Source organism: Anguilla anguilla, chromosome 11 (genome assembly GCF_013347855.1).
Source record: "Anguilla anguilla isolate fAngAng1 chromosome 11, fAngAng1.pri, whole genome shotgun sequence".
Taxonomy (NCBI): Eukaryota; Metazoa; Chordata; class Actinopteri; order Anguilliformes; family Anguillidae; genus Anguilla; species Anguilla anguilla.
This window is the reverse complement of record NC_049211.1, coordinates 44138012-44163510: the sequence shown is the minus strand read 5'-3', so window position 1 is coordinate 44163510 and position 25499 is coordinate 44138012. Positions and strand designations below refer to the sequence as shown.

The window sequence follows — 25499 nt, the reverse complement described above, 5'->3', positions numbered from 1 at the left end:
AGGTGAGTATTGAAGAAATACAGGTGAAGCACTTTACTTTAGGGTACATTACCGTGGCCTGCTGGGGAATCAAACCTACAGTCTGAGCTACAAGCCTAGTTCTCCAGCCATCACGCCACACCACCCCTGACCACAGTGTGAAGTGTTATGGAGAGAGTGCTATCTCACGTGCAGTGTTAACATGGTCTCTTGGCAGTAGTTGTACTTGTTGTGGAATGAGGTGCTTTAGGTATATGAAGTAGAGCGAAGAGGAGTACACCCTCAGTGCTGGGCTGTCCACCTCATGGTCTCTAGTTATAGAAAAACTTGGTGCTCTCAGTAGTCCAAAAAAAAAAAAAGAACCTAAAGTCCCTAATATAGATTGAAAATGAACATTGATCTTTCGTCCTTACTCGTAGAAGCTGGCAATGACGTTGTTAAAAATGCAATGCCCAAACCCAAAGGGGTCGGAAACCCTTGGTATAGACAGCCACAGTGCTGCTGCTTTTTGTAACTTGGCACTCGGTTGATCATTAAGAACAAATGAAGACACCTGGCATCTTCAGTCTGAATTGCCCTCCTCATCTTGCTTCTCTGACGGCCTTTTTCAGCTCGTTTAAACCTTGGTGCTAGCCTCCAGGTCAGCAAATGGAACCGCTCCACCATATTTCCAATGAATCTGAAAACCCTGAGCACCCCGTTCTCTCTGGGTACGTCTGTGAATGACTGTAAGGTAGAATATGTTTTAAGTTTGTGCTTCAGTTCCCTCAACATCTGGACACTGTCGTTCACATCTGAGACACTGGTGGAAATTGTCACTCATGATTTTGTATTTTTTTTTTGGATTTGAAATAGTCCTGCAAAGATTATATTCAATTACAGTTACTTGGTGATGCTCTTATCCAAAGTAGTATTCATAGTATTTCAGAATTAAGATACAATTTCTGTTCCATATTTCCATTTTTTCTCAGAATGTAGGACTCTCATTTGTATTTGTAGGCCTGCCCCATTTCTGTAGCATTTTCTGCCAGTTCAGTTTGCCAGACTGGTGGGTGCTTTAGTGCACCCTATCCAGCTACAGCACAGAACACATGAAACATAACATATTAAAGTGGTGACATTAATGTGTAAGTGATATACATTAATGTTTTCAGTATTAATATATTTTATTTGTTCAGATTCGTTTCATTCTTTGACATTTTTGACAGCTGGGATTTCGCTGATGTGGTTCTGCTTAGCACCTTGCTCAAGGGTACTATGGTAGTGCTTTGCCTGGGAATCAGATCAAATAAAATCTATGAGAGTTCGGGCCACATGAAAATTTGCAAACCACGAAAACCCTGTGCAATTACAGCACCATTTTTTGAGGGCCCCTGTCAGTCCAAGCTTTTGTAATTGCCCAGACCACACCCATCCCCATACGGTGCTGGCGGTTACAAGACAATTCTCTCAATTTTTTCTACACAGTAGCACTTCCTCTATGCAAATAAATTCACAAATAACCTTGTTAGTCATTGAGCTCAGCGCATCATAACAAATTGTCCAACAAATAAAGTTTGTAAAATGACACTCTGAAATACTGACTTCTATTTACAGATCAGTCGGTCACAAACAATTGCAGGATCTGAAGTGGGTCTTAGATGTGGCTGTTCCTTTTGTGTCTGTCACAGAAATTTCCGGTGCTATTGTCTGTGTCGTTTCCATCTCTGAATCAGTTACCAGCCCACAGCTGTGCCATGACGAGAGCTTTCACGGTGCTGGAAAATGGTCTGCTCATAAGGGTGAGAGCTGCACCGAGGGACCGGTGGTAGACCATTGCAGGGGGTGTGCTGATCTCTTCAGCCATATCGACGGTTTGTTGAAGGGAATGAGGTTTTGCATGGGTTTGTGATGAGTTCCCTTCTGCAGATCCTCTCTCTCCTTGCCAGTAAGTCCTTGTGTTTTGTATTTCTGCAACCAGTGTTTTTTAACAGAATCTCACAGGTGCTTCAGAGAGGATGGATCAAACTCGGTAGGAGGGAGGCATAGCTGCAATACTGCATGTCACATTTATAGTTGAATAGGCTGAAACTGTGTGCAGCCATGGTGTGATTTGCATTACTTGTATTTATACTCTTTACTATTTGGCTTTCATCAAACTGACCTGAAATTTTAATAATTTTTCAGTCTGTATGTTTTTACTGATTTTTTAAGGGATTGTTAGAAGGAAGAAAATGTAGAAAGCAGTTTTTTTCAGCAAATTAAAATACATAGAATTTTGCTTCCGTGAAAATAAACAATTGGTCAATAGTTCTGAAACATTAATACTTGTTGTTGTTTACAGCAAGATTATTTTTATTTCTGACTAAGCCATTTTTTAACATGTAATGTGCAAGTAGAGGGAACTTCTTCACAAACAGTTTACTGAGTTCATAATGGTGATTCCTGACCTTTCTAAACTTTCTGAACGAAAATCTCACACTGACATTTAATCACGAGTCAAACATTCAGCCAGATGTTTTGACCTTTGTTTTTGATAAGACTATTTTGAATTCAATATTGGTTTTTTATGTTAATGTTTTTCCTTGTGTATTAAGTTCACTGTACAGCAATGGGCTATAAACTTGGAGCACATGGAATTGAAGGTGGACATTTAGATATCCGGTGTCCATATCCAGACGGTTATCAACATCTTCCAAAGTACGTCTGCCGTCATCCATGTTGGAAAAAGGATGTTCTTATCAGAGGTGCCCAGTCGGATGTCTATGAACGTTCTGGAAGATTCTCTCTGTATGACAATTCCCTTGGCCGTTTTTTCACTGTGACCATCCAAAAACTGAATCTACAGGATGGTGCCTTGTATTACTGTGGAATAGACACATGGGGCATAGACAAGAGGGACAAAGTGCAAGTGACTGTCAGCAAAGGTATAACCTACCTGATTCTTGCCTTTCCATTCTTTCTTTGTGTATGCATGCCACACCAATACTACTGTATCATTACAATAGCCAGTAGAGTTTTATATATACCTGAAAAAGACCCTCCAATTGCTATGTTTTCTGTAATTAGGTGGTACGCTTGTGCTAATGCTTTACAGTTAGACATATATATGACTGCCATCAGCACATGACACTATTTTACTGATGGAGACAACACACTGAAAAGTTTAAATCTTTCAATCTCATTTTGACCTAACTATTGTGTGCTTGAAATGCCTTCCGAATAAATAGAAATATACAGTGAGCGCCATAATGTTAGGGAAAAAAACATTTTTTTCTTGATTTGGCCCTATACAATTTTAGATTTGTACTCAAAACATTCACGTGGTGAAACCAAAATGTATAAATATAAAAGCTGTGCACTTTAATCACATGTGAATTGTTTGATTACAAATCTAAATTGTAGAGTACAGATTCAAATGAAGAAAAAATATGTCTGTCCCCAGCATTATGGAGCTTATTGTATATACCATGCAGTATGCCCTTTTAGGGTGGCACAGTGGTGCAGTGGGTAGCACTGTCACCTCACTGCAAGAAGGTCATGGTTTCGGCTTGGCCTGAGCATTTCTTGTCCTGAGCATTTCTGTGTGGAGTTTCCTGTTCTCCCCCCGAACTTTCACACATCTTAACCACAACAGGAACTCATAAAAACATGAGTGCAGTTTCAGGAAGTCAGCTCTGATCTTGCGCATATATTTTTGTAAATGTATAATGTAAGCCCACACATTGCACAATGACTGCCTGCTCAAAACAGATCAGTTTCACTTGGTGTTCCAGTAAATGGAATACATAACAGTATATAAAACATGGCATGTATATAATGTTAAATTTCCAAGAGTACTTTTCTGTTTTATTTTTAAAATAAAAAGTATTTCGCTAAATGAAGGTTTATGATACAGCTATGCACCTGAAGAGAAAAGTAAGATCATTTTACAAGAATGCAAAAGGTTGTTTTTATGTGGATCTATAATTTCTTGTTCATAACATAATGCAATATCTGATCTACTAAACTGTGAAGGAAAATGGTAAATATTATCTTTCAGATCGAACTTATCTTTCAGATCTATCCATGGAAACTGCCACGCCCCCACTGCCATTTATATATCTGGATGGGAACAAAGGTAATTAAACCTTTGAATGGAGTTTTGTTTTCCACTAAAACTGTTTGTACATGTAAATGGCCCAGTACCAGATTTTGGTGTCTGTCAGTAGACTGCAGTAGGCACACTGCAGGTTCCGATGAATTAAAGGTGCAAGTGCAAGGTAAAATACAATAAAGTGCGACTGTAAGCACTGACAACCTGAACTATGCTTTTCATAACTAACAAAATAGTTTTGATGGATTTTTTGAAGAGTACATGTATTTTTAAAAATACTTGGGCAAACAACTAATTCAATGCAGGAATCATCCAAATCAGGGCCGGCCCATGGCATAAATGCTCTATGCGGTTGTTTAGGGCTACAACCGCTAGGGGGGGCCACATGATGCAATGTTTATCTAAGATAAGTTACGTTATTTTCGTAATTACATTATTCATACCCTATCGCGGAACTAGCGGTCTAAATCGAAAATGGAACGGCATCAGAACATTTCATAACAGTGTAATGTAAGAAGGATTTTACCAAGTGATTTTACCCCTCCCCCCCCTGCTTGACAGAATCCAACAGCACCCCCGACCCCCCCCCCCTCCCCACCCCCGTTCGACAGACTTGTTTAGGGCCACCAAAACCCTAGGGCCAGCCCTGATCCAAAGTATAGCACTGAAATGGGTGAAACCCTTTTAACGGTATTAATCTTAAATTTAATTCTTTCCAGAATGTGTTTTTGTAAAATGACAGTCTTTGAATGCATGAATTCCTCCTGTATGTGTTGTTGATATTGTCAGAAAAGACTGAGCTACTGAACTTGCTTTCTGCCAGGGGTCACGGACAGCCTGGTTGCGATTGGCCCAGCTCTCGGTGTGTTGGTGTGTTTATTTCTGGCTGCTCTTGCTGTCCAACTCAAAAGATCAGTTTCAAATCCTCTTGGTAAGACTCTCCACCTCTCTGTCTAAGAGCTTATCAGATGTGTCAGTGAGACCCACCCCGGTGGCCAATGTACAGTGTAGTGGGGGCAGTTCTGTGAAAGCTGAGCCATTATAAAAGACATTATAATGATTGATGATGGAGTAAATTTGTGCTCGCTGCATATGCTTAATGATTGAGAGCCACAGGTCTAAGGATCTATGCCATTGATGGCATTTCCTAAGCCTGGCAGACACTCAGCTGAGCTTGGACATTTAGATCACTAAGTGACCAGGGAATCCTGCCCTTGCAGGTAGGCTGTCTCTGTTGCATCCATAAGACTGAGCAAGCTGTGTGTTTGGGGAAAACTGTGTTTTCTGTAAGCCTGAAGTCAAAGTGAAGCACAGACCAATGCGTGGGGAGGACTTACTTTAAATGCCCGTCTCTGATTGGTGAGAGTAGAAGCCAGCGGCTGGCAGTGCTGAGTGCAGGACGAGGGAGCTGAATGCTCAGATGCTTTGCTCTCCGCTGGCGAAGACCCTGGGTGGAGCAGCCAAACTCGAAACTCGATTGGCTGAGGTCGAGGATGTCATTCTGTTGGTAACCAAGAGACAGTTGATTGCAGAATGCACACTTGAGCGTTTTAGATAAGAAAGAGAAGTGTGAGACCGCTTGGTAATTGTATACATCTGCCCAATTCAAGAGACTTTTTGAGGACATGGGCTTTCTTCAGAGCAGTAGCGACCACGCCGGCTAAAATAAAATTCACCCCCTTTGGGTGACCACATTGATGTTTCTTAAAAGAAGCCTGGTGATGCCACCATTTATATCCGACATTATACATGTCTTTTTTTGTAAATTTTACTACTAAACGTTTAGGGCCTATTTCATAATTTAACCCTGGTTTTCTCTCTTTCTGTAGCCTTAAAACCAGCAGGTTTGTCTGTCCCTGTAGACACTGTACAGGTAAGTAGCATCTTATTTCTAAAACCACATTACTGAGAGGAATATATAAGCTCATCAAAATGGACAGAAAAATCTGGGAAATAATTGCGAGTCTTATTATAAAAGGCAAACCACCAACTGGAGAGAGAAAAAAATTGTTTGGTTGAGGCACACTTAAATACTGAGTTATACGGATGGGTATTTCCAAAGCAGTGGATGGCAATAGTATGAGCGAGTGCTTGTAAATTTGTTAAAACATAAAGGAACACTGTAACTGTTCTACTTGACAGCAATTACTACTCATTTGCGAGCATTAGCAGTAACTGATTAGGCTCTAGGCCTTGTAATCATCCTTATTATCCAATAAGTATTCTGAGGCAGCTCATGTCCCATATTCCTGTCTGGATTCGATACCAGGCATTTAATCACAAATAAACTGGGGGTGTGAACCTGGGCCTGAGGAGCTGCTGGCTCGGCTGGTTTCTGAGTTGGGTCGGCCTAATTAAGTGCTTTAAGCGCTCAGTCACCCATAAGCGCTGAACAGAGTGCCAGAGCCTCAGAACACTGATACATTAGGAATCCAGTTATGCCACCTGCCAGATTATGAGTGCAGTATACCGCATGTATGACACTTTCAGGGCACTAACTGTAATTAATGTGTAACATGAAGTCAAAGAGATCTGCTGTGACAGACTGGGCACCTCTCCCTCAGGGGGAAGAGGACCCTGAACATGTGTACGATGAGTACGGTGAGATGACCGTATACAGTACTGTTGGCTTGCCCGTGGAGAACTCTGAGGGGCTATACTGCACGGTGCAGTTCTCTGACCTTCCACCGGGGGCAGATGAGAATGGCCTGTACTGGTGATGCCCCACTGAACGAAGAACACCTTCTGGAAGAGAAGCTTACTCTTGGGCTTAACTGCAGTCCTGCAGGCTGTTGTGTATGTTAGTTTTTGGTGTGTTTCAGCAATAAAAGCTAGTTAAGACATCGATTGGCTAAAAGGTCCACACACCTGGTTTCCAATACCTAAATTGAGTGTTGAAGGAAAGGTCTGTGTGTGGGCGGTCTGTGGCAATGCCACAGTGTGGGCTTGGTGTGTGTGCTGTTTTTTGTTTTTCTAACCCATTATTCTGGTTTAACTTTTCATTTTCTAAGAAGCTGCACTACACCAGTGTTGGCTCAGTCCAGTATCAGACAGTAAAACGATTTCACCAAGGACACACACACAGTCTGCAGCTGAGGCTCATGACTTGGCAAAAATGTTTGATCAAATAAATTGAGAAATAATTAAAAGCCGAAGTTGGCACAAAACTCCATAATGGAATATCCCCAGCTTAGTAGGTGCCCCAGCTGATATACCACAGACATACTGTCAGGCTTGGAACGTTTTCACAGACACTGATGATGGAAGCTGTGGAAAAACTGCACTCTAAGGTTGTTTCCACGGAGATGCTTCAATACGCCGTTGAGAGATGGCATGAAAAAGCTTTAAACTGCTGAGTGTTAATCATTCTACAACATTTTAGTGCATTCCAACGAATAAGGATGAAATTATCAAGATTGTAAAATATATTTTTTTAAACGAACACGATCACTTATTTGTATCTGAAGTGGTTCAGTGTTTGATGAAGCCAAACGAACAGGCCCAGTAGGTAGGAGTTTAAATCAGAAGTGTGACCCAAAAATGGGCTTGGTGCTGCAGCTATGCCAGCACTTAATAACACTGATTGGTAAAGTTCCCATCACAGTCAGGTAGGGTGCTTTCAGCAGTAGGGCATAGGCTCTACTGATTCTCCCATTATTGTTAATGATCTGGGCAACTAAAAATGGACGAATACAGATACAGCATAAAAAAGCAGAAGAAAGACCCCAAGCACACTCAGTGCCAGCTCTAACTATAGCCCCGTTGAGAAATGTTTGTGTGTGTTCGACCAAAACAGCATCAGAGTGTTTTTAGCAAATTTTCCTGTAGTACTGTGTATGGCCTAATGCTATGCTTTATTACATGTATAGGGCAGTTCACAGAAGTCTACCTCTCATCAGACCCTCAACGTAAAACTGTTCACTGTGCTGACAGTGAGTCAGCAACTGTTATGAAGAGCGAGTTTTCGGTTACAAAATATCTGATTAGATCAGCATGATGTGAATTTTAGGTTTTCTAAAATATAATGTAATCATGTTTTGTATTGTTGGAAAACTGATGTCATGGGGAACAAGTTGGTGTCTTTGGTGTGGGGTGCTGACTAAAGATCTTGATATCTATTGGATCAGCCCCCAGCTAGATACAAAGTAAATCCAGTGTGAAATGCTTATAGAGATAGTGCAAGCAGGATCATTGTTCTATACTGTTTTGCCATGATTGTGTCTTTATTTGATGACTTAGTGTTTTGCTTTGATAGTTTTGTATATAAGGGGACACATGCAGGGGTTTGGGGAGACTCGTCTACACGGTCGTCCACACTTACGACTAGCGTAAGCCATTAGCCATTTCACCCTCACATTTTGCAACACTGTATATTGTCATTATTACTAGACACACTGAACAATAAACTGCATTCATTTTAACCTGGTATTCCTCTTTAACTCGCACCACTGCACAGAAGCAGTTTTAAGGTCCTCGCGGACACACAGAGGATATCTGCACCCCGTAGTCACTCACCTGTACGCTAGTGTCGTAGCAGGATACACAATTGTAAAAAAAAAAAAAAAAAAAAAAAAAAAAAAAAGTTGTGTAAGTCGCTCTGGATAAGAGCGTCTGCTAAATGCCTGTAATGTAATTTATGCAGGCTATACAAGGCAAAGACATGTTCACATCTACCAAGCTAGATAGCGATTTGTATAAAACCACACTGCTGGTGGACAGCAGTCTCTTCCATCTATGCATAACTGTTAGCCAGAGGAACGGTTGAAACATTATTTTTGTCAGATAATTGAGATACTGTAACATTAAATTAATCTTCGCCACTCGGATGCTTCCACTGTTTGGTGTGTAGGAGGGGTTTCTTACTGGTGGTGATCTCAGTGTGATAAGTTCTGGTTCCTTATAGGAGGTGACCTTGACGCTGTTTGGTGTATCTGAGGGGTTACTTACTCAAGTATTGTTTAGTAGCTCATGTCACTTGTCTTTGTCTAACCAATTTACTTGCCTGTTATTAATCTCGTTCAGAAAGTTATTTAGGACTTTGAATGTCTGATGTAATAATGGCATCGATGATGATGTGATGAAGAAACATTGTCTTGTTCTTTCCTATTTCTTGTATTCACTCCAACATAACTTGTGCATAAATAAATAAACAAATAAATGAATTAATTATTTTTGCTAGACCACAATATATTATGTTTTCTAATGTGCAGACAGCAATTTCTGATTTTATTGCCCTTGTGGAAGAATTTAACAGATCTTTTTTCTTGTGAAAATTTTGAAGGAGTGTATTTCTCTATGCTTAGTGATTTGTGGTTTCCTGGCTTGTCAACATATAGGCCAGGCATACTGCCAAATATGTAACCTCGCATGTGTAATAATTTCCCTTAGAGAAAGAACTATTGTTGTTTCTTACCTCTTTGCAAGAACTGTTAAGTTTCCCTGTTTGTATAGAGGGTATAAAACCTGCTGAATAAACTGTCGATTTTCAGAGAACTTCAGATGCTGTATTTCTCTCCATGATATCATCATGTATTAAAGCTTCTCAACTTTGACTGAAGTCTCTGAAGTCTCTCAGGGGACCTCTTTGTAGGATCAGCTGCGGCAGGATCGACATTGCATGGACATATTTAAGTAATTTTAACAGAAGTGTGTGCATTTGTGTGAATCAAGCATTCAGATGAATACTGTTTAACTTTAAGTGCCACAGTGAGTACTGTTGTTATACACATACATTATAATGAGAAAGATGAGGCTGGAAAGCAGGGAAGTCACATTATGCACAAGGTAGGCGCTACAGGGAGGCAGCGGCGGATGGATGGATGGACGAAAGGAAAAGGCTACAAAGTGTGTTTTGAATCTCTCACCCAAACCTACCACTCCAATTTCATGGAGATCTGTCATTCTCTGATAATATTACAGTTGAAGCACTTTACTTTAGGGTACATTACCATGGCCTGCTGGGGAATCAAACCTACAGTCTGAGCTACAAGCCTAGTTCTCCAGCCATCACGCCACACCACCCCTGACCACAGTGTGAAGTGTTATGGAGAGAGTGATATCTCACGTGCAGTGTTAACATGGTCTCTTGGCAGTAGTCGTACTTGTTGTGGAATGAGGTGCTTTAGGTATATGAAGTAGAGCGAAGAGGAGTACACCCTCAGTGCTGGGCTGTCCACCTCATGGTCTCTCGTTATAGAAAAACTTGCACTGGTGCTCTCAGTAGTCCAAAAAAAAAAAAAAGAACCTAAAGTCCCTAATATAGATTGAAAATGAACATTGATCTTTCGTCCTTACTCGTAGAAGCTGGCAATGACGTTGTTAAAAATGCAATGCCCAAATCCAAAGGGGTCGGAAACCCTTGGTATAGACAGCCACAGTGCTGCTGCCTTTTGTAACTTGGCACTTGGTTGATCATTAAGAACAAATGAAGACACCTGGCATCTTCAGTCTGAATTGATTGCTGATTTCTTCGGACTGTCCTCCAGGACCAGGGTTGCGGACCCGTGATTGGCAGTGTTAAAACAGTCTGACCCAAAACGAAGGGAACATGCTATGCCTCTGCCCTCCTCATCTTGCTTCTCTGACGGCCTTTTTCAGCTTGTTTAAACCTTGCTGCTAGCCGCCAGGTCCGCAAATGGAACCGCTCCACCATATTTCCAATGAATCTGAAAACCCTGAGCACCCCGTTCTCTCTGGGTATGTCTGTGTCATGGTCCTGTTTTCCTGTCTGTGTTTCCCCTGTTGGGCCGCCAGATGGCGGCACTTCTGTTTTGTGTCCTGCTCCCCCCCTGTTAATTGTATGATTGTTTCATTGTCTTGTTATCCCATCATTGTTCCCACCTGTCTTATCCCCTCCTTCTGGTTTGATTGTTTTTTGAGTTCACCTGTGTCTTGTTACCCCTGTCTATTTAAGTTCTCTGTTCCCTTGACTCGGGTGCTGGTTCCTTGTGTTTGTTCCCGACTAGCGTTTGTTGAGACCCATTGTACCTGCCTGCGTTTTTTTACCCGTTTGTGTTTTGTTCCTGACTTGTTTGTTTCCTACCTGTGTTTGCTTCCGACTTGTGCTTGTTCCTGACCCGTATGTATTTTCTGGTGTTTCTTTTATGTGTTTGCCTGTGTGTTCCACCTGCCTGTACCCTGCCTGCCTGCCTGCCTGTGTTCTGTTCTGTGTTTTGTTCTTAATGTTTTGAGTTTGTTGTTTTGCCCTTTGTGGCCTTGCCTGTTCCCTGGTTGTGTTTGCCTTTTTTGTGTGAGTAAAATCTTTGTTAATTTTCCCTTTTTGAGTTTCGTGTTTTTTTTCCCCCACTCTGCGCCTGGGTCCCAGCACCCGTACTGTCACAGAAGGAACCAGCCAGTTTGGGACCCAGCAGAGTTATTTATTTTTTTAAATTTTTTTTATTTTATTTTATTTTTTTTTTGGTTGTTTGTTTTTTGTTTATCATGCCACCGGGGTGATGGAGTGACCCGGAGGACTCGCCACCCAGCGACTGGGAGTCCCTCGCCCTTGAGCTTCCCAGCGCCCGGGGCGGGCGGTCACGGAGGCGCCGTGGTTGGGCTGCCTCCCGGTCGGCCAGACCTCCAGCTGCCCAGCCAGCGGTTCCTGGCCCTGCGTCATTTGAAGGGTCTCGACTGGCGATCTTTCCAGGGTCCGGCCCGCGGGGGTCCCGCCGGTCCCGTCCGGCTGCCCAGCCGGGTTCCCTACAGCTGTGGTCTGTGTTCCTGCCCCCTGCCCAGCCCAGATGGCAGGGCCCTCGGCCTGCTCCACCCCAAGTCCCGGAGGGGCCTTCACGGCCTGCTCTGCCCCGAGTTCCGAAGGGGCCTTCACGGCCTGCTTTGCCCCGAGTCCCAGAGGGGCCTTCACGGCCTGCTCTGCCCCGAGTCCCGGAGCGGCCTTCACGGCCTGCTCTGCCTCAAGTCCCAGAGCGGCCTTCACGGCCTGCTCTGCGTCAAGTCCTGGAGCGGCCTTCACGGCCTGCTCTGTGTCAAGTCCCGGAGCGGCCTTCACGGCCTGCTCTGCGTCAAGTCCCGGAGCGGCCTTCACGGCCTGCTCTGCCTCAAGTCCCGGAGGGGCCTTCACGGCCTGCTCTGCCCCAAGTCCCGGAGGGGCCCCCAGAGCCACCTGGAGCCCCGGAGAGGCCCCCAGAGCCACCTGGAGCCCCGGAGAGGCTCCCAGATCCGCCTCGAGCCCCGGAGAGGCTCCCAGATCCGCCTCGAGCCCCGGAGAGGCCCCCAGATCCGCCTCGAGCCCCGGAGAGGCCCCCAGATCCGCCTCGAGCCCCGGAGAGGCCCCCAGATCCGCCTCGAGCCCCGGAGAGGCCCCCAGATCCGCCTCGAGCCCCGGAGAGGCCCCCAGATCCGCCTCGAGCCCCGGAGAGGCCCCCAGATCCGCCTCGAGCCCCGGAGGGGCTCCCAGAGCCGCCTCGAGCCCCGGAGAGGCCCCCAGAGCCGCCTCGAGCCCCGGAGAGGCCCCCAGAGCCGCCTCGAGCCCCGGAGAGGCCCCCAGAGCCGCCTCGAGCCCCGGAGAGGTCCCCAGAGCCGCCTCGAGCCCCGGAGAGGCCCACCAGAGCCGCCTCGAGCCCCGGAGAGGCCCCCAGAGCCGCCTCGAGCCCCGGAAAGGCCTCCAGTGCCGCCCCGAGCCCCGGAAGGCCCGCCTGCTCTGACCCTTGTTCCGTGGAGGCCGCCTGCTACACCCAAATTTCGGGCTTTACTTGCGCCTCGAGCCCCGGGGGGGCCTTCGGAGCCGCCTCAAGCCCCAGGGGGGCCTCCGCAGCCGCCTCGAGTCCCGGGGGGGCCTCCGGAGCCGTCCAGAGCTCCGGAGAGGCCTCCAGAGCCGTCCAGAGCCCCGGAGAGGACAACTGTGCCATCTGTTGTCCCGCTGGGGCCGCCGCAGACTGCTCTGGCCGCCCCGCAGGCTAAGCCACCTGCCTTGCCCCCTGGCGTTTGTGCTCCCCCTGGCGTTTGTGCTCCCCCTGGTGTTCTCGCTCCCCCTAGTGTCCACAGCTTGCCCCCTGGCGTTCTTGCTCCCCTTGGTGTTCGTGCTTCCCCTAGTGTTCTCACGCCCCCCAGTGTCCGTTCTTCCCCTAGTGTTCTCGCTCCCCCTAGTGTCCACACCTTGCCCCCTGGCGTTCGTGCTTCCCCTGGCGCTCGCGCTCCCCCTGGTGTTCACGCTCCCCCTAGCGTTCGTGCTCCCCCTAGTGTTCTCGCGCCCCCCAGTGTCCGTTCTTCCCATAGTGTTCTCGCTCCCCCTAGTGTCCACACCTTGCCCCCTGGCGTTCGTGCTTCCCCTGGCGTTCGTGCTTCCCCTAGTGTTCTCACGCCCCCCAGTGTCCATTTTCCCCCTAGTGTTCGCCCTCCCCGCAGTGTCCGTCCTCCCCCCAGAGTCCGCACTCCACCTAATGTTCCCACGCCACCCAGTGTTCCCAACCGTGTGTCTGTGTGTTCCCCGGCCCCCGTGTCTATTTGTCTGCCCGCCTGTTTGTCTGCCTGTCTGCCCACCTGTTTGTCAGCCAGTATGTTGGCCTGTCTGTCTGCTCCCCAGGCCGTCAGCTCGACGGCCAATGTGTTTTCCCGCCTGTCTGCCTGTCTGTCTGCGTGTCAATCCACATGTTTCTTGTCTTGTCTGCCTATTTGTCAGTCCTTGTGCCAGTTTTTGGGTTCCCCCCTCTCCTTCCCTGTCTGTCTGTCCCTTTGTGTGTCTGTCGGTGTCACAGTATGCCTCCCTGCCTGCTTATCCCTTTGTTTGTCCTTTTAGGTCTCGTCTTGTCTTGTACCCAGTCCTGTGTGTGTGTGTTTTTCATGTAGGGTCGTGGTGTTGTCCGTTCCTGTCTAACGTCCAGTCCAGTGTTCTGTCTAGTCATGTCTAGTCCGGTGTGTCTACCTTGCCCCAGTCTAGTTCCTGTCCTGTTACTGTCCAGCCCCGAGTTCCTCTCCAGCCCCGAGTTCCTCTCCAGCCCCGAGTTCCTGTCCAGTCCCGAGTCCGGTTCCCCCGTCCGAGTCCAGTCCCGAGTCCTGTTCCCCCATCCGAGTCCAGTCCCGAGTCCTGTTCCCCCGTCCGAGTCCAGTCCCGAGTCCTGTTCCCCCGTCCGAGTCCAGTCCCGAGTCCTGCGTCCCGTTCCAGTCCCGAGTCCTGCGTCCCGTTCCAGTCCCGAGTCCTGCGTCCCGTTCCAGTCCCGAGTCCCGTCCTGTTCCTGTCCAGTCCTGTTTCTGCCCTGAGTCCTGTGTCCAGTCCTGTTCCTGTCCAGTCCTGTTTCTGCCCTGAGTCCTGTGTCCAGTCCTGTTCCTGTCCAGTCCTGTTTCTGCCCTGAGTCCTGTTTCCAGCCCCGAGTTCCCGTCCAGCCCCGAGTTCCCCTCCAGCCCCGAGTCTTGTTCTTGTTTTGTTCCTGTCCTGCCCAGTCCAGCCCTGAGTCTTGTCCAGTCCAGTCCTGTTCCTGCCCCAGTTCTGTGTCCAGTCCCTGTTCCTGTCTGAGTCCTGTCTCTAGCCCCAACCCTCTGTTGACTCCCTCCCCGGGTCGGCCTCCTGGGACGTCAGGAGCCGTCCCTTGGGGGGGGGGGTACTGTCATGGTCCTGTTTTCCTGTCTGTGTTTCCCCTGTTGGGCCGCCAGATGGCGGCACTTCTGTTTTGTGTCCTGCTCCCCCCCTGTTAATTGTATGATTGTTTCATTGTCTCGTTATCCCATCATTGTTCCCACCTGTCTTATCCCCTCCTTCTGGTTTGATTGTTTTTTGAGTTCACCTGTGTCTTGTTACCCCTGTCTATTTAAGTTCTCTGTTCCCTTGACTCGGGTGCTGGTTCCTTGTGTTTGTTCCCGACTAGCGTTTGTTGAGACCCATTGTACCTGCCTGCGCTTTTTTACCCGTTTGTGTTTTGTTCCTGACTTGTTTGTTTCCTACCTGTGTTTGCTTCCGACTTGTGCTTGTTCCTGACCCGTATGTATTTTCTGGTGTTTCTTTTATGTGTTTGCCTGTGTGTTCCACCTGCCTGTACCCTGCCTGCCTGCCTGTGTTCTGTTCTGTGTTTTGTTCTTAAGAATGTTTTGAGTTTGTTGTTTTGCCCTTTGTGGCCTTGCCTGTTCCCTGGTTGTGTTTGCCTTTTTTGTGTGAGTAAAATCTTTGTTAATTTTCCCTTTTTGAGTTTCGTGTTTTTTTTCCCCCACTCTGCGCCTGGGTCCCAGCACCCGTACTGTCACAGTCTGTGAATGACTGTAAGGTAAAATATGTTTTAAGTTTGTGCTTCAGTTCCCTCAACATCTGGACACACTGTAGTTCACATCTGAGACACTGGTGGAAATTGTCACTCATGATTTAGTTTTTTTTTTTTTGGATTTGAAATAGTCCTGCAAAGATTATATTCAATTACAGTCACTTGGTGATGCTCTTATCCAAAGTAGTATTCATAGTATTTCAGAATTAAGATACAATTTCTGTTCCATATTTCCATTTTTTCTCCGAATGACTCATTTGTATTTGTAGGCCTGCCCCATTTCTGTAGCATTTTCTGCCAGTTCAGTTTGCCAGACTAGTGGGTGCTTTAGTGCACCCCATCCAGCTACAGCACAGAACACATGAAACATAACATATTAAAGTGGTGACATTAATGTGCAAGTGATATGCATTGACGTTTTCAGTATTAATATATTTTATTTGTTCAGATTCGTTTCATTCTTTGACATTTTTGACAGCTGGGATTTCGCTGATGTGGTTCTGCTTAGCACCTTGCTCAAGGGTACTATGGTAGTGCTTTGCCAGGGAATCAGATCAAATAAAATCTATGAGAGTTCGGGCCACATGAAAATTTGCAAACCACGAAAACCCTGTGCAATTACAGCACCATTTTTTGAGGGCCCCTGTCAGTCCAAGCTTTTGTAATTGTCCAGACCACACCCACCCCATACGGTGCTGGCGGTTACAAGACAATTCACTCAATTCTTTCTACACAGTAGCACTTCCTCTATGCGAATAAATTCGCAAATAACCTTAGTTAGTAGTCATTGAGCTCAGCGCATCATAACAAATTGTCCAACAAATAAAGTTTGTAAAATGACATACTTTGAAATACTGACTTCTATTTACAGATCAGTCGGTCACAAACAATTGCAGGATCTGAAGTGGGTCTTAGATGTGGCTGTTCCTTTTGTGTCTGTCACAGAAATTTCCGGTGCTATTGTCTGTGTCGTTTCCATCTCTGAATCAGTTACCAGCCCACAGCTGTGTCATGACGAGAGCTTTCATGGTGCTGGAAAATGGTCTGCTCATAAGGGTGAGAGCTGCACTGAGGGACCGGTGGTAGACCATTGCAGGGGGTGTGCTGATCTCTTCAGCCATATCGACGGTTTGTTGAAGGGAACTGCTGGAATGAGGTTTTGCATGGGTTTGTGATGAGTTCCCTTCTGCAGATCCTCTCTCTCCTTGCCAGTAAGTCCTTGTGTTTTGTATTTCTGCAACCAGTGTTTTTTAACAGAATCTCACAGGTACTTCAGAGAGGATGGATCAAACTCGGTAGGAGGGAGGCATAGCTGCAATACTGCATGTCACTGTTGCAGAAACATTTATAGCTGGATAGGCTGAAACTGTGTGCAGCCATGGTGTGATTTGCATTACTTGTATTTATACTCTTTACTATTTGGCTTTCATCAAACTGACCTGAAATTTTAATTATTTTTCAGTCTGTATGTTTTTACTGATGTAATACCTAATTTTTTAAGGGATTGTTAGAAGGAAGAACATGTAGAAAGCAGTTTTTGCAGCAAATTAGAATACGTAGAATTTTGCTTCCATGAAAATAAACAATTGGTCGATAGTTCTGAAACATTAATACTTGTTGATGTTTACACCAAGATTATTTTTATTTCTGACTAAGCCATTTTTGAACATGTAATGTGCAAGTAGAGGGAACTTCTTCACAAACAGTTTAGTGAGTTTATAATGGTGATTCCTGACCTTTCTAAACTTTCTGAACGAAAATCTCACACTGACATTTAATCACAAGTCAAACATTCAGCCAGATGTTTTGTCTTTGTCTTTGATAAGATTATTTTGAATTCAATATTGGTTTTTTATGTTAATGTTTTTCTTTGTGTATTAAGTTCACTGGACAGCAATGGGCTATGAACTTGGAGCACATGGAATTGAAGGTGGACATTTAGATATCCGGTGTCCATATCCAGACGGTTATCAACATCATCCAAAGTATGTCTGCCGTCATCCATGTTGGAAAAAGGATGTTCTTATCAGAGGTGCCCAGTCGGATGTCTATGAACGTTCTGGAAGATTCTCTCTGTATGACAATTCCCTTGGCCGTTTTTTCACTGTGACCATCCGAGAACTGAATCTACAGGATGGTGCCTTGTATTACTGTGGAATAGACAAATGGGGCATAGACAAGAGGGACAAAGTGCAAGTGACTGTCAGCAAAGGTATAACCTACCTGATTCTTGCCTTTCCATTCTTTCTTTGTGTATGCATGCCACACCAATACTACTGTATCATTACAATAGCCAGTAGAGTTTTGTATATACCTGAAAAAGACCCTCCAATTGCTATGTTTTCTGTAATTAGGTGGTACGCTTGTGCTAATGCTTTACAGTTAGACATATATATGACTGCCATCAGCACATGACACTATTTTACTGATGGAGACAACACACTGAAAAGTTTAAATCTTTCAATCTCATTTTGACCTAACTATTGTGTGCTTGAAATGCCTTCCGAATAAATAGAAATATACAGTGAGCGCCATAATGTTAGGGAAAAAAACATTTTTTTCTTGATTTGGCCCTATACAATTTTAGATTTATACTCAGAAAATTCACGTGGTGAAACCAAAATGTATAAATATAAAAGCTGTGCACTTTAATCACATGTGAATTGTTTGATTACAAATCTAAATTGTAGAGTACAGAGTCAAATGAAGAAAAAATATGTCTGTCCCCAACATTATGGAGCTTATTGTATATACCATGCAGTATGCCCTTTTAGGCAGCAGTATGGTATAATGGGTAAGGAGCTGGTCTTGTGACCTAAAGGTCAGAGGTTTGATTCCCAGCTAGGACACTGCTGTTGTATCCTTGAGCAAGGTACTTAACCTGCATTACTTATACAGTATATATCCAGCTGAATAAATGGATGCAGTGTAAATGCTATGTAAAAAGTTTTGTAAGTCGCTCTGGACAAGAGTGTCTGCTAAATGGTTGTAATGTAGTAGTTAAACCCTGTGGGCGGTAGATAGACGCTAATGTTTTTATGCTTGTACAGCGGTGGATCCTGCAGTCACACTGCCCCTCTCTGCTGCTGGGTCTGATGGGAATGGCAGCAGCTTCATCAGAACACCTGGCATGGCCTCCACAGGTGAGCAAGAACACAGCTCCCTGTGCGTGTGTGTGTGTGTGCATGTGCGTGTGTGCGTGTGTGCGTGTGTGTGTGTGTGTGTGCATGTGCGTGTGTGCACACGCAGATATATGAACACATGCACTGTATTTATTATATATGAATATGTGGAGTGGCACAGCGGTGCAGTGGGTAGCACTGTCAGCTCACAGCAAGAACGTCATGGTTTCGGCTTGGCCTGAGCATTTCTTGGCCTGAGCATTTCTTGGCCTGAGCATTTCTGTGTGGAGTTTCCTGTTCTCCCCCCAAACTTTCATACATCTTAACCACAACAGGAACTCATAAAAAATATGAGTGCAGTTTCAGAAAGTCAGCTCTGATCTTGCGCATATATTTTTGTAAATGTATAATGTAAGCCCACACATGGCACAATGACTGCCTGCTCAAAACAGATCAGCTTCACTTGGTGTTCCAGTAAATGGAATATATAACAGTATATAAAACATGGCATGTATATAATGTTAAATTTCCAAGAGTACTTTTCTGTTTTATTTTTAAAATAAAAAGTATTTCACTAAATGAAGGTTTATGATACAGCTATGCACCTGAAGAGAAAAGTAAGATCATTTTACAAGAATGCAAAAGGTTGTTTTTATGTGGATCTATAATTTCTTGTTCATAACAATGCAATATCTGATCTACTAAACTGTGAAGGAAAATGGTGTCAGGGTTCTGTGTCTTCCCCCTGTGTTGTTTCTCTGTTGGGCCGCCAGATGGCGGCACCTCGGTTTTGTGTCCTGTTAATTGTTTTATTGGTTCGCGTTATCTAATTATTAGTTGTGTTGTGTCTCGTGTTCCCCTCCCTCTCTGTGGCTTGATTGTTCATCGTGCCCTCCTGTGTCTCGTCTCCGTCTTTCTATTTAAGTCTCCCTCTCCCCGACTCAGGCGCTGGAATCTGTTGCTTTGTTTGCTTTGCTTTGCTTTGTAACCTGGTTTGCTACCTGCTTGTTTTGTTCCTGTTTCTGCCCGTTTTTCCAGTTTACCTGTTGTTTGCCTGCCTGTGCCCTGCCTGCCCTGTTTTCCTTCGTTTTTGGGTTTTTGTATTTTTGTTTTTTTTTCTTGTGAAATTTTGAAGATTTTCGTTGTTTGTGAGTTTTGCCCTGCGAGTCCCTTTGTTCCCTGTTTTTATTAAAGTTTTTGTTTTCCCATTTTTGGACTTCTGTTTTTACTCTGCGTTTGGGTCCATTCCCGCACCCACTCCTGACAAATGGTAAATATTATCTTTCAGATCGAACTTATCTTTCAAATCTATCCATGGAAACTGCCACGCCCCCACTGCCATTTATATATCTGGATGGGAACAAAGGTAATTAAACCTTTGAATGGAGTTTTGTTTTCCACTAAAACTGTTTGTACATGTAAATGGCCCAGTACCAGATTTTGGTGTCTGTCAGTAGACTGCAGTAGGCACACTGCAGGTTCCGATGAATTAAAGGTGCAAGTGCAAGGTAAAATACAATAAAGTGCGACTGTAAGCACTGACAACCTGAACTATGCTTTTCATAACTAACAAAATAGTTTTGATGGATTTTTTGAAGAGTACATGTATTTTTAAAAATACTTGGGCAAACAACTAATTCAATGCAGGAATCATCCAAATCAGGGCCGGCCCATGGCATAAATGCTCTATGCGGTTGTTTAGGGCTACAACCGCTAGGGGGGGCCACATGATGCAATGTTTATCTAAGATAAGTTACGTTATTTTCGTAATTACATTATTCATACCCTATCGCGGAACTAGCGGTCTAAATCGAAAATGGAATGGCAACAGAACATTTCATAACAGTGTAATGTAAGAAGGATTTTACCAAGTGATTTTACCCCCCCCCCCCCCACCCCCCCCGCTCGACAGAATCCAACAGCACCCCCGCCCCCCCCCCCACCCCCGTTCGACAGACTTGTTTAGGGCCACCAAAACCCTAGGGCCAGCCCTGATCCAAAGTATAGCACTGAAATGGGTGAAACCTTTTTAACGGTATTAATCTTAAATTTAATTCTTTCCAGAATGTGTTTTTGTAAAATGACAGTCTTTGAATGCATGAATTCCTCCTGTATGTGTTGTTGATATTGTCAGAAAAGACTGAGCTACTGAACTTGCTTTCTGCCAGGGGTCACGGACAGCCTGGTTGCGATTGGCCCAGCTCTCGGTGTGTTGGTGTGTTTATTTCTGGCTGCTCTTGCTGTCCAACTCAAAAGATCAGTTTCAAATCCTCTTGGTAAGACTCTCCACCTTTCTGTCTAAGTGCTTATCAGATGTGTCAGTGAGACCCACCCCGGTGGCCAATGTACAGTGTGGTGGGGGCAGTTCTGTGAAAGCTGAGCCATTATAAAAGACATTATAATGACTGATGATGGAGTAAATTTGTGCTCGCTGCATATGCTTAGTGATTGAGAGCCACAGGTCTAAGGATCTATGCCATTGATGGCATTTCCTAAGCCTGGCAGACACTCAGCTGAGCTTGGACATTTAGATCACTAAGTGACCAGGGAATCCTGCCCTTGCAGGTAGGCTGTCTCTGTTGCATCCATAAGACTGAGCAAGCTGTGTGTTTGGGGAAAACTGTGTTTTCTGTAAGCCTGAAGTCAAAGTGAAGCACAGACCAATGCGTGGGGAGGACTTACAGTAAAAAGAAAACAATGGGTGAATCAGACTTTGCTGGTAATCCAACCTCAGTCAGTTGCTCTTCTGCAGTTTTGAGTAATGATACCACACCACCTGGCAGGACTGGTCTGTTAAACAAGGCAGACCATGTGAGGGCGGAGCTTTGAGGTTGCAGCTTTGGGGCGGAGCTTGAAATGCCCGTCTCTGATTGGTGAGAGTAGAAGCCAGCGCCTGACAGTGCTGAGTGCAGAAGACCATCCGGGCAGGACAAGGGAGCTGAATGCTCAGATGCTTTGCTCTCCGCCAGCGAAGACCCTGGGTGGAGCAGCCAAACTCGAAACTCGATTGGCTGAGGTCGAAGATGTCATTCTGTTGGTAACCAAGAGACAGTTGATTGCAGAATGCACACTTGAGCATTTTAGATAAGAAAGAGAAGTGTGAGACCGCTTGGTAATTGTATACATCTTCCCAATTCAAGAGGCTTTTTGAGGACATGGACCTTCTTCAGAGCAGTAGCGACCACACCGGCTAAAATAAAATTCACCCCCTTTGGGTGACCATATTTATGTTTCTTTAAAGAAGCCTTGTGATGCCACCATTTATATCCGACATCATACATGTCCTTTTTTGTAAACTTTAATACAAAACGTTCAGGGCGTATTTCATCATTTATCCCTGGTTTTCTCTCTTTCTGTAGCCTTAAAACCAGCAGGTTTGTCTGTCCCTGTAGACACTGTACAGGTAAGTAGCATCTTATTTCTAAAACCACATTACTGAGAGGAATATATAAGCTCATCAAAATGGACAGAAAAATCTGGGAAAATAATTGCGAGTCTTATTATAAAAGGCAAACCACCAACTGGAGAGAGAAAAAAATTGTTTGGTTGAGGCACACTTAAATACTGAGTTATACGGATGGGTATTTCCAAAGCAGTGGATGGCAAAAGTATGAGCGAGTGCTTGTAAATCTGTTAAAACATAAAGGAACACTGTAACTGTTCTACTTGACAGCAATTACTACTCATTTGCGAGCATTAGCAGTAACTGATTAGGCTCTAGGCCTTGTAATCATCCTTATTATCCAATAAGAATTCTGAGGCAGCTCATGTCCCATATTCCTGTCTGGATTCGATACCAAGCATCTAATCACAAATTAACTGGGGTTGTGAATCTGGGCCTGGGGAACTGCTGACTCAGCTGGTTTCTGAGTTGGGTCAGCCTAATTAAGTGCTTTAAGCGCTCAGTCACCCAAAAGCGCTGAACAGAGTGCCAGAGCCTCAGACCCCTGATACATTAGGAATCCAGTTATGCCACCTGCCAGATTATGAGTGCAGTATACCGCATGTATGACACTTTCAGGGTACTAACTGTAATTAATGTGTAACATGAAGTCAAAGAGATCTGCTGTGACAGACTGGGCACCTCTCCCTCAGGGGGAAGAGGACCCTGAACATGTGTACGATGAGTACGGTGAGATGACCGTATACAGTACTGTTGGCTTGCCCGTGGAGAACTCTGAGGGGGGATACTGCACGGTGCAGTTCTCTGACCTTCCACCGGGGCAGATGAGAATGGCCTGTACTGGTGATGCCCCACTGAACGAAGAACACCTTCTGGAAGAGAAGCTTACTCTTGGGCTTAACTGCAGTCCTGCAGGCTGTTGTGTATGTTAGTTTTTGGTGTGTTTCAGCAATAAAAGCTAGTTAAGACATTGATTGGCTAAAAGGTCCACACACCTGGTTTCCAATACCTAAATTGAGTGTTGAAGGAAAGGTCTGTGTGTGGGCGATGCCACAGTGTGGGCTTGGTGTGTGTGCTGTTTTTTGTTTTTCTAACCCATTATTCTGGTTTAACTTTTCATTTTCTAAGAAGCTGCACTACACCAGTGTTGGCTCAGTCCAGTATCAGACAGTAAAACGATTTCACCAAGGACACACACACAGTCTGCAGCTGAGGCTCATGACTTGGCAAAAATGTTTGATCAAATAAATTGAGAAATAATTAAAAGCCGAAGTTGGCACAAAACTCCATAATGGAATATCCCCAGCTTAGTAGGTGCCCCAGCTGATATACCACAGACATACTGTCAGACTTGGAACGTTTTCACAAACACTGATGATGGAAGCTGTGGAAAAACTGCACTCTAAGGTTGTTTCCACGGAGATGCTTCAATACGCCGTTGAGAGATGGCATGAAAAAGCTTTAAACTGCTGAGTGTTAATCATTCTACAACATTTTAGTGCATTCCAACGAATAAGGATGAAATTATCAAGATTGTAAAATATATTTTTTTAAACGAACACGATCACTTATTTGTATCTGAAGTGGTTCAGTTTTTGATGAAGCCAAACGAACAGGCCCAGTAGGTAGGAGTTTAAATCAGAAGTGTGACCCAAAAATGGGCTTGGTGCTGCAGCTATGCCAGCACTTAATAACACTGGTTGGTAAAGTTCCCATCACAGTCAGGTAGGGTGCTTTCAGCAGTGGGGCATAGGCTCTACTGATTCTCTTATTATTGTTAATGATCTGGGCAACTAAAAATGGATGAATACAGATACAGCATAAAAAAGCAGAAGAAAGACCCCAAGCACACTCAGTGCCAGCTCTAACTATAGCCCTGTTGAGAAATGTTTGTGTGTGTTCTACCCGAACAGCATCGGAGTGTTTTTAGCAAATTTTCCTGTAGTACTGTGTATGGCCTAATGCTATGCTTTATTACATGTATAGGGCAGTTCACAGAAGTCTACCTCTCATCAGACCCTCAACGTAAAACTGTTCACTGTGCTGACAGTGAGTCAGCAACTGTTATGAAGAGCGAGTTTTCGGTTACAATATATCTGATTAGATCAGCATGATGTGAATTTTAGGTTTTCTAAAATATAATGTAATCATGTTTTGTATTGTTGGAAAACTGATGTCATGGGGAACAAGTTGGTGTCTTTGGTGGGGGGTGCTGACTAAAGATCTTGATATCTATTGGATCAGCCCCCAGCTAGATACAAAGGTAAATCCAGTGTGAAATGCTTATAGAGGTAGTGCAAGCAGGATCATTGTTCTATACTGTTTTGCCATGATTGTGTCTTTATTTGATGACTTGGTGTTTTGCTTTGATAGTTTTGTATATAAGGGGACACATGCAGGGGTTTGGGGAGACTCGTCCACACGGGCGTCCACACTTACGACTAGCGTAAGCCATTAGCCATTTCACCCTCACATTTTGCAACACTGTATATTGTCATTATTACTAGACACACTGAACAATAAACTGCATTCATTTTAACCTGGTATTCCTCTTTAACTCGCACCACTGCACACAAGCAGTTTTAAGGTCCTCGCGGACACACAGAGGATATCTGCACCCCGTAGTCACTCACCTGTACGCTAGTGTCATAGCAGGATACACAATTGTAAAAAAAAAAAGTTGTGTAAGTTGCTCTGGATAAGAGCGTCTGCTAAATGCCTGTAATGTAATTTATGCAGGCTATACAAGGCAAAGACATGTTCACATCTACCAAGCTAGATAGCGATTTGTATAAAACCACACTGCTGGTGGACAGCAGTCTCTTCCATCTATGCATAACTGTTAGCCAGAGGAACGGTTGAAACATTATTTTTGTCAGATAATTGAGATACTGTAACATTAAATTAATCTTCGCCACTCGGATGCTTCCACTGTTTGGTGTGTAGGAGGGGTTTCTTACTGGTGGTGATCTCAGTGTGATAAGTTCTGGTTCCTTATAGTAGGTGACCTCGACGCTGTTTGGTGTATCTGAGGGGTTACTTACTCAAGTATTGTTTAGTAGCTCATGTCACTTGTCTTTGTCTAACCAATTTACTTGCCTGTTATTAATCTCGTTCAGAAAGTTATTTAGGACTTTGAATGTCTGATGTAATAATGGCATCGATGATGATGTGATGAAGAAACATTGTCTTGTTCTTTCCTATTTCTTGTATTCACTTCAACATAACTTGTGCATAAATAAATAAACAAATAAATGAATTAATTATTTTTGCTAGACCACAATATATTATGTTTTCTAATGTGCAGATAGCAATTTCTGATTTTATTGCCCCTGTGGAAGAATTTAACAGATCTTTTTTCTTGTGAAAAAAAAAAAGGAGTGTATTTCTCTATGCTTAGTGGTTTGTGGATTCCTGGCTTCTCAACATATAGGCCAGGCATACTGCAAAATATGTAACCTTGCATGTGTAATAATCTGTATAGAGGGTATACAACTTGCTGAATAAACTGTCTATTTTCAGAGAACTTCAGATGCTATATTTCTCTCCATGATATCATCATGTATTAAAGCTTCTCAACTTTGACTGAAGTCTCTGAAGTCTCTCAGGGGACCTCTTTGTAGGATCAGCTGCGGCAGGATCGACATTGCATGGACATATTTAAGTAATTTTAACAGAAGTGTGTGCATTTGTGTGAATCAAGCATTCAGATGAATACT

The 25499-nt window shown here is 44.4% G+C and overlaps 1 protein-coding gene and 1 long non-coding RNA gene across 3 annotated transcripts; both read left to right on the top strand.

Moving 5' to 3' along the window:
• Positions 1 to 308: 308 nt before the first annotated feature.
• LOC118208484 (CMRF35-like molecule 3) lies at positions 309 to 23610 on the top strand. Of its 2 annotated transcripts, none has more exons than XM_035383206.1 (7): positions 309 to 1906; positions 2556 to 2885; positions 18306 to 18398; positions 19666 to 19743; positions 20546 to 20653; positions 21737 to 21780; positions 22473 to 23610. In XM_035383206.1, the coding sequence occupies exons 1-7, from the start codon at positions 1870 to 1872 to the stop codon at positions 22710 to 22712; spliced, it is 930 nt and encodes a 309-aa protein (XP_035239097.1). In that variant the 5' UTR covers positions 309 to 1869; the 3' UTR covers positions 22713 to 23610. The 2 variants fall into 2 exon arrangements, with proteins under 2 accessions (XP_035239097.1, XP_035239096.1); XM_035383205.1 differs by lacking the exons at positions 309 to 1906; positions 2556 to 2885 and adding exons at positions 15413 to 16466; positions 17138 to 17467.
• LOC118208485 lies at positions 3356 to 7767 on the top strand. Its single transcript, XR_004761575.1, has 4 exons — positions 3356 to 4078; positions 4878 to 4985; positions 5884 to 5927; positions 6619 to 7767. It is a non-coding gene; the product is annotated as an uncharacterized LOC118208485 (long non-coding RNA).
• Positions 23611 to 25499: the final 1889 nt, after the last annotated feature.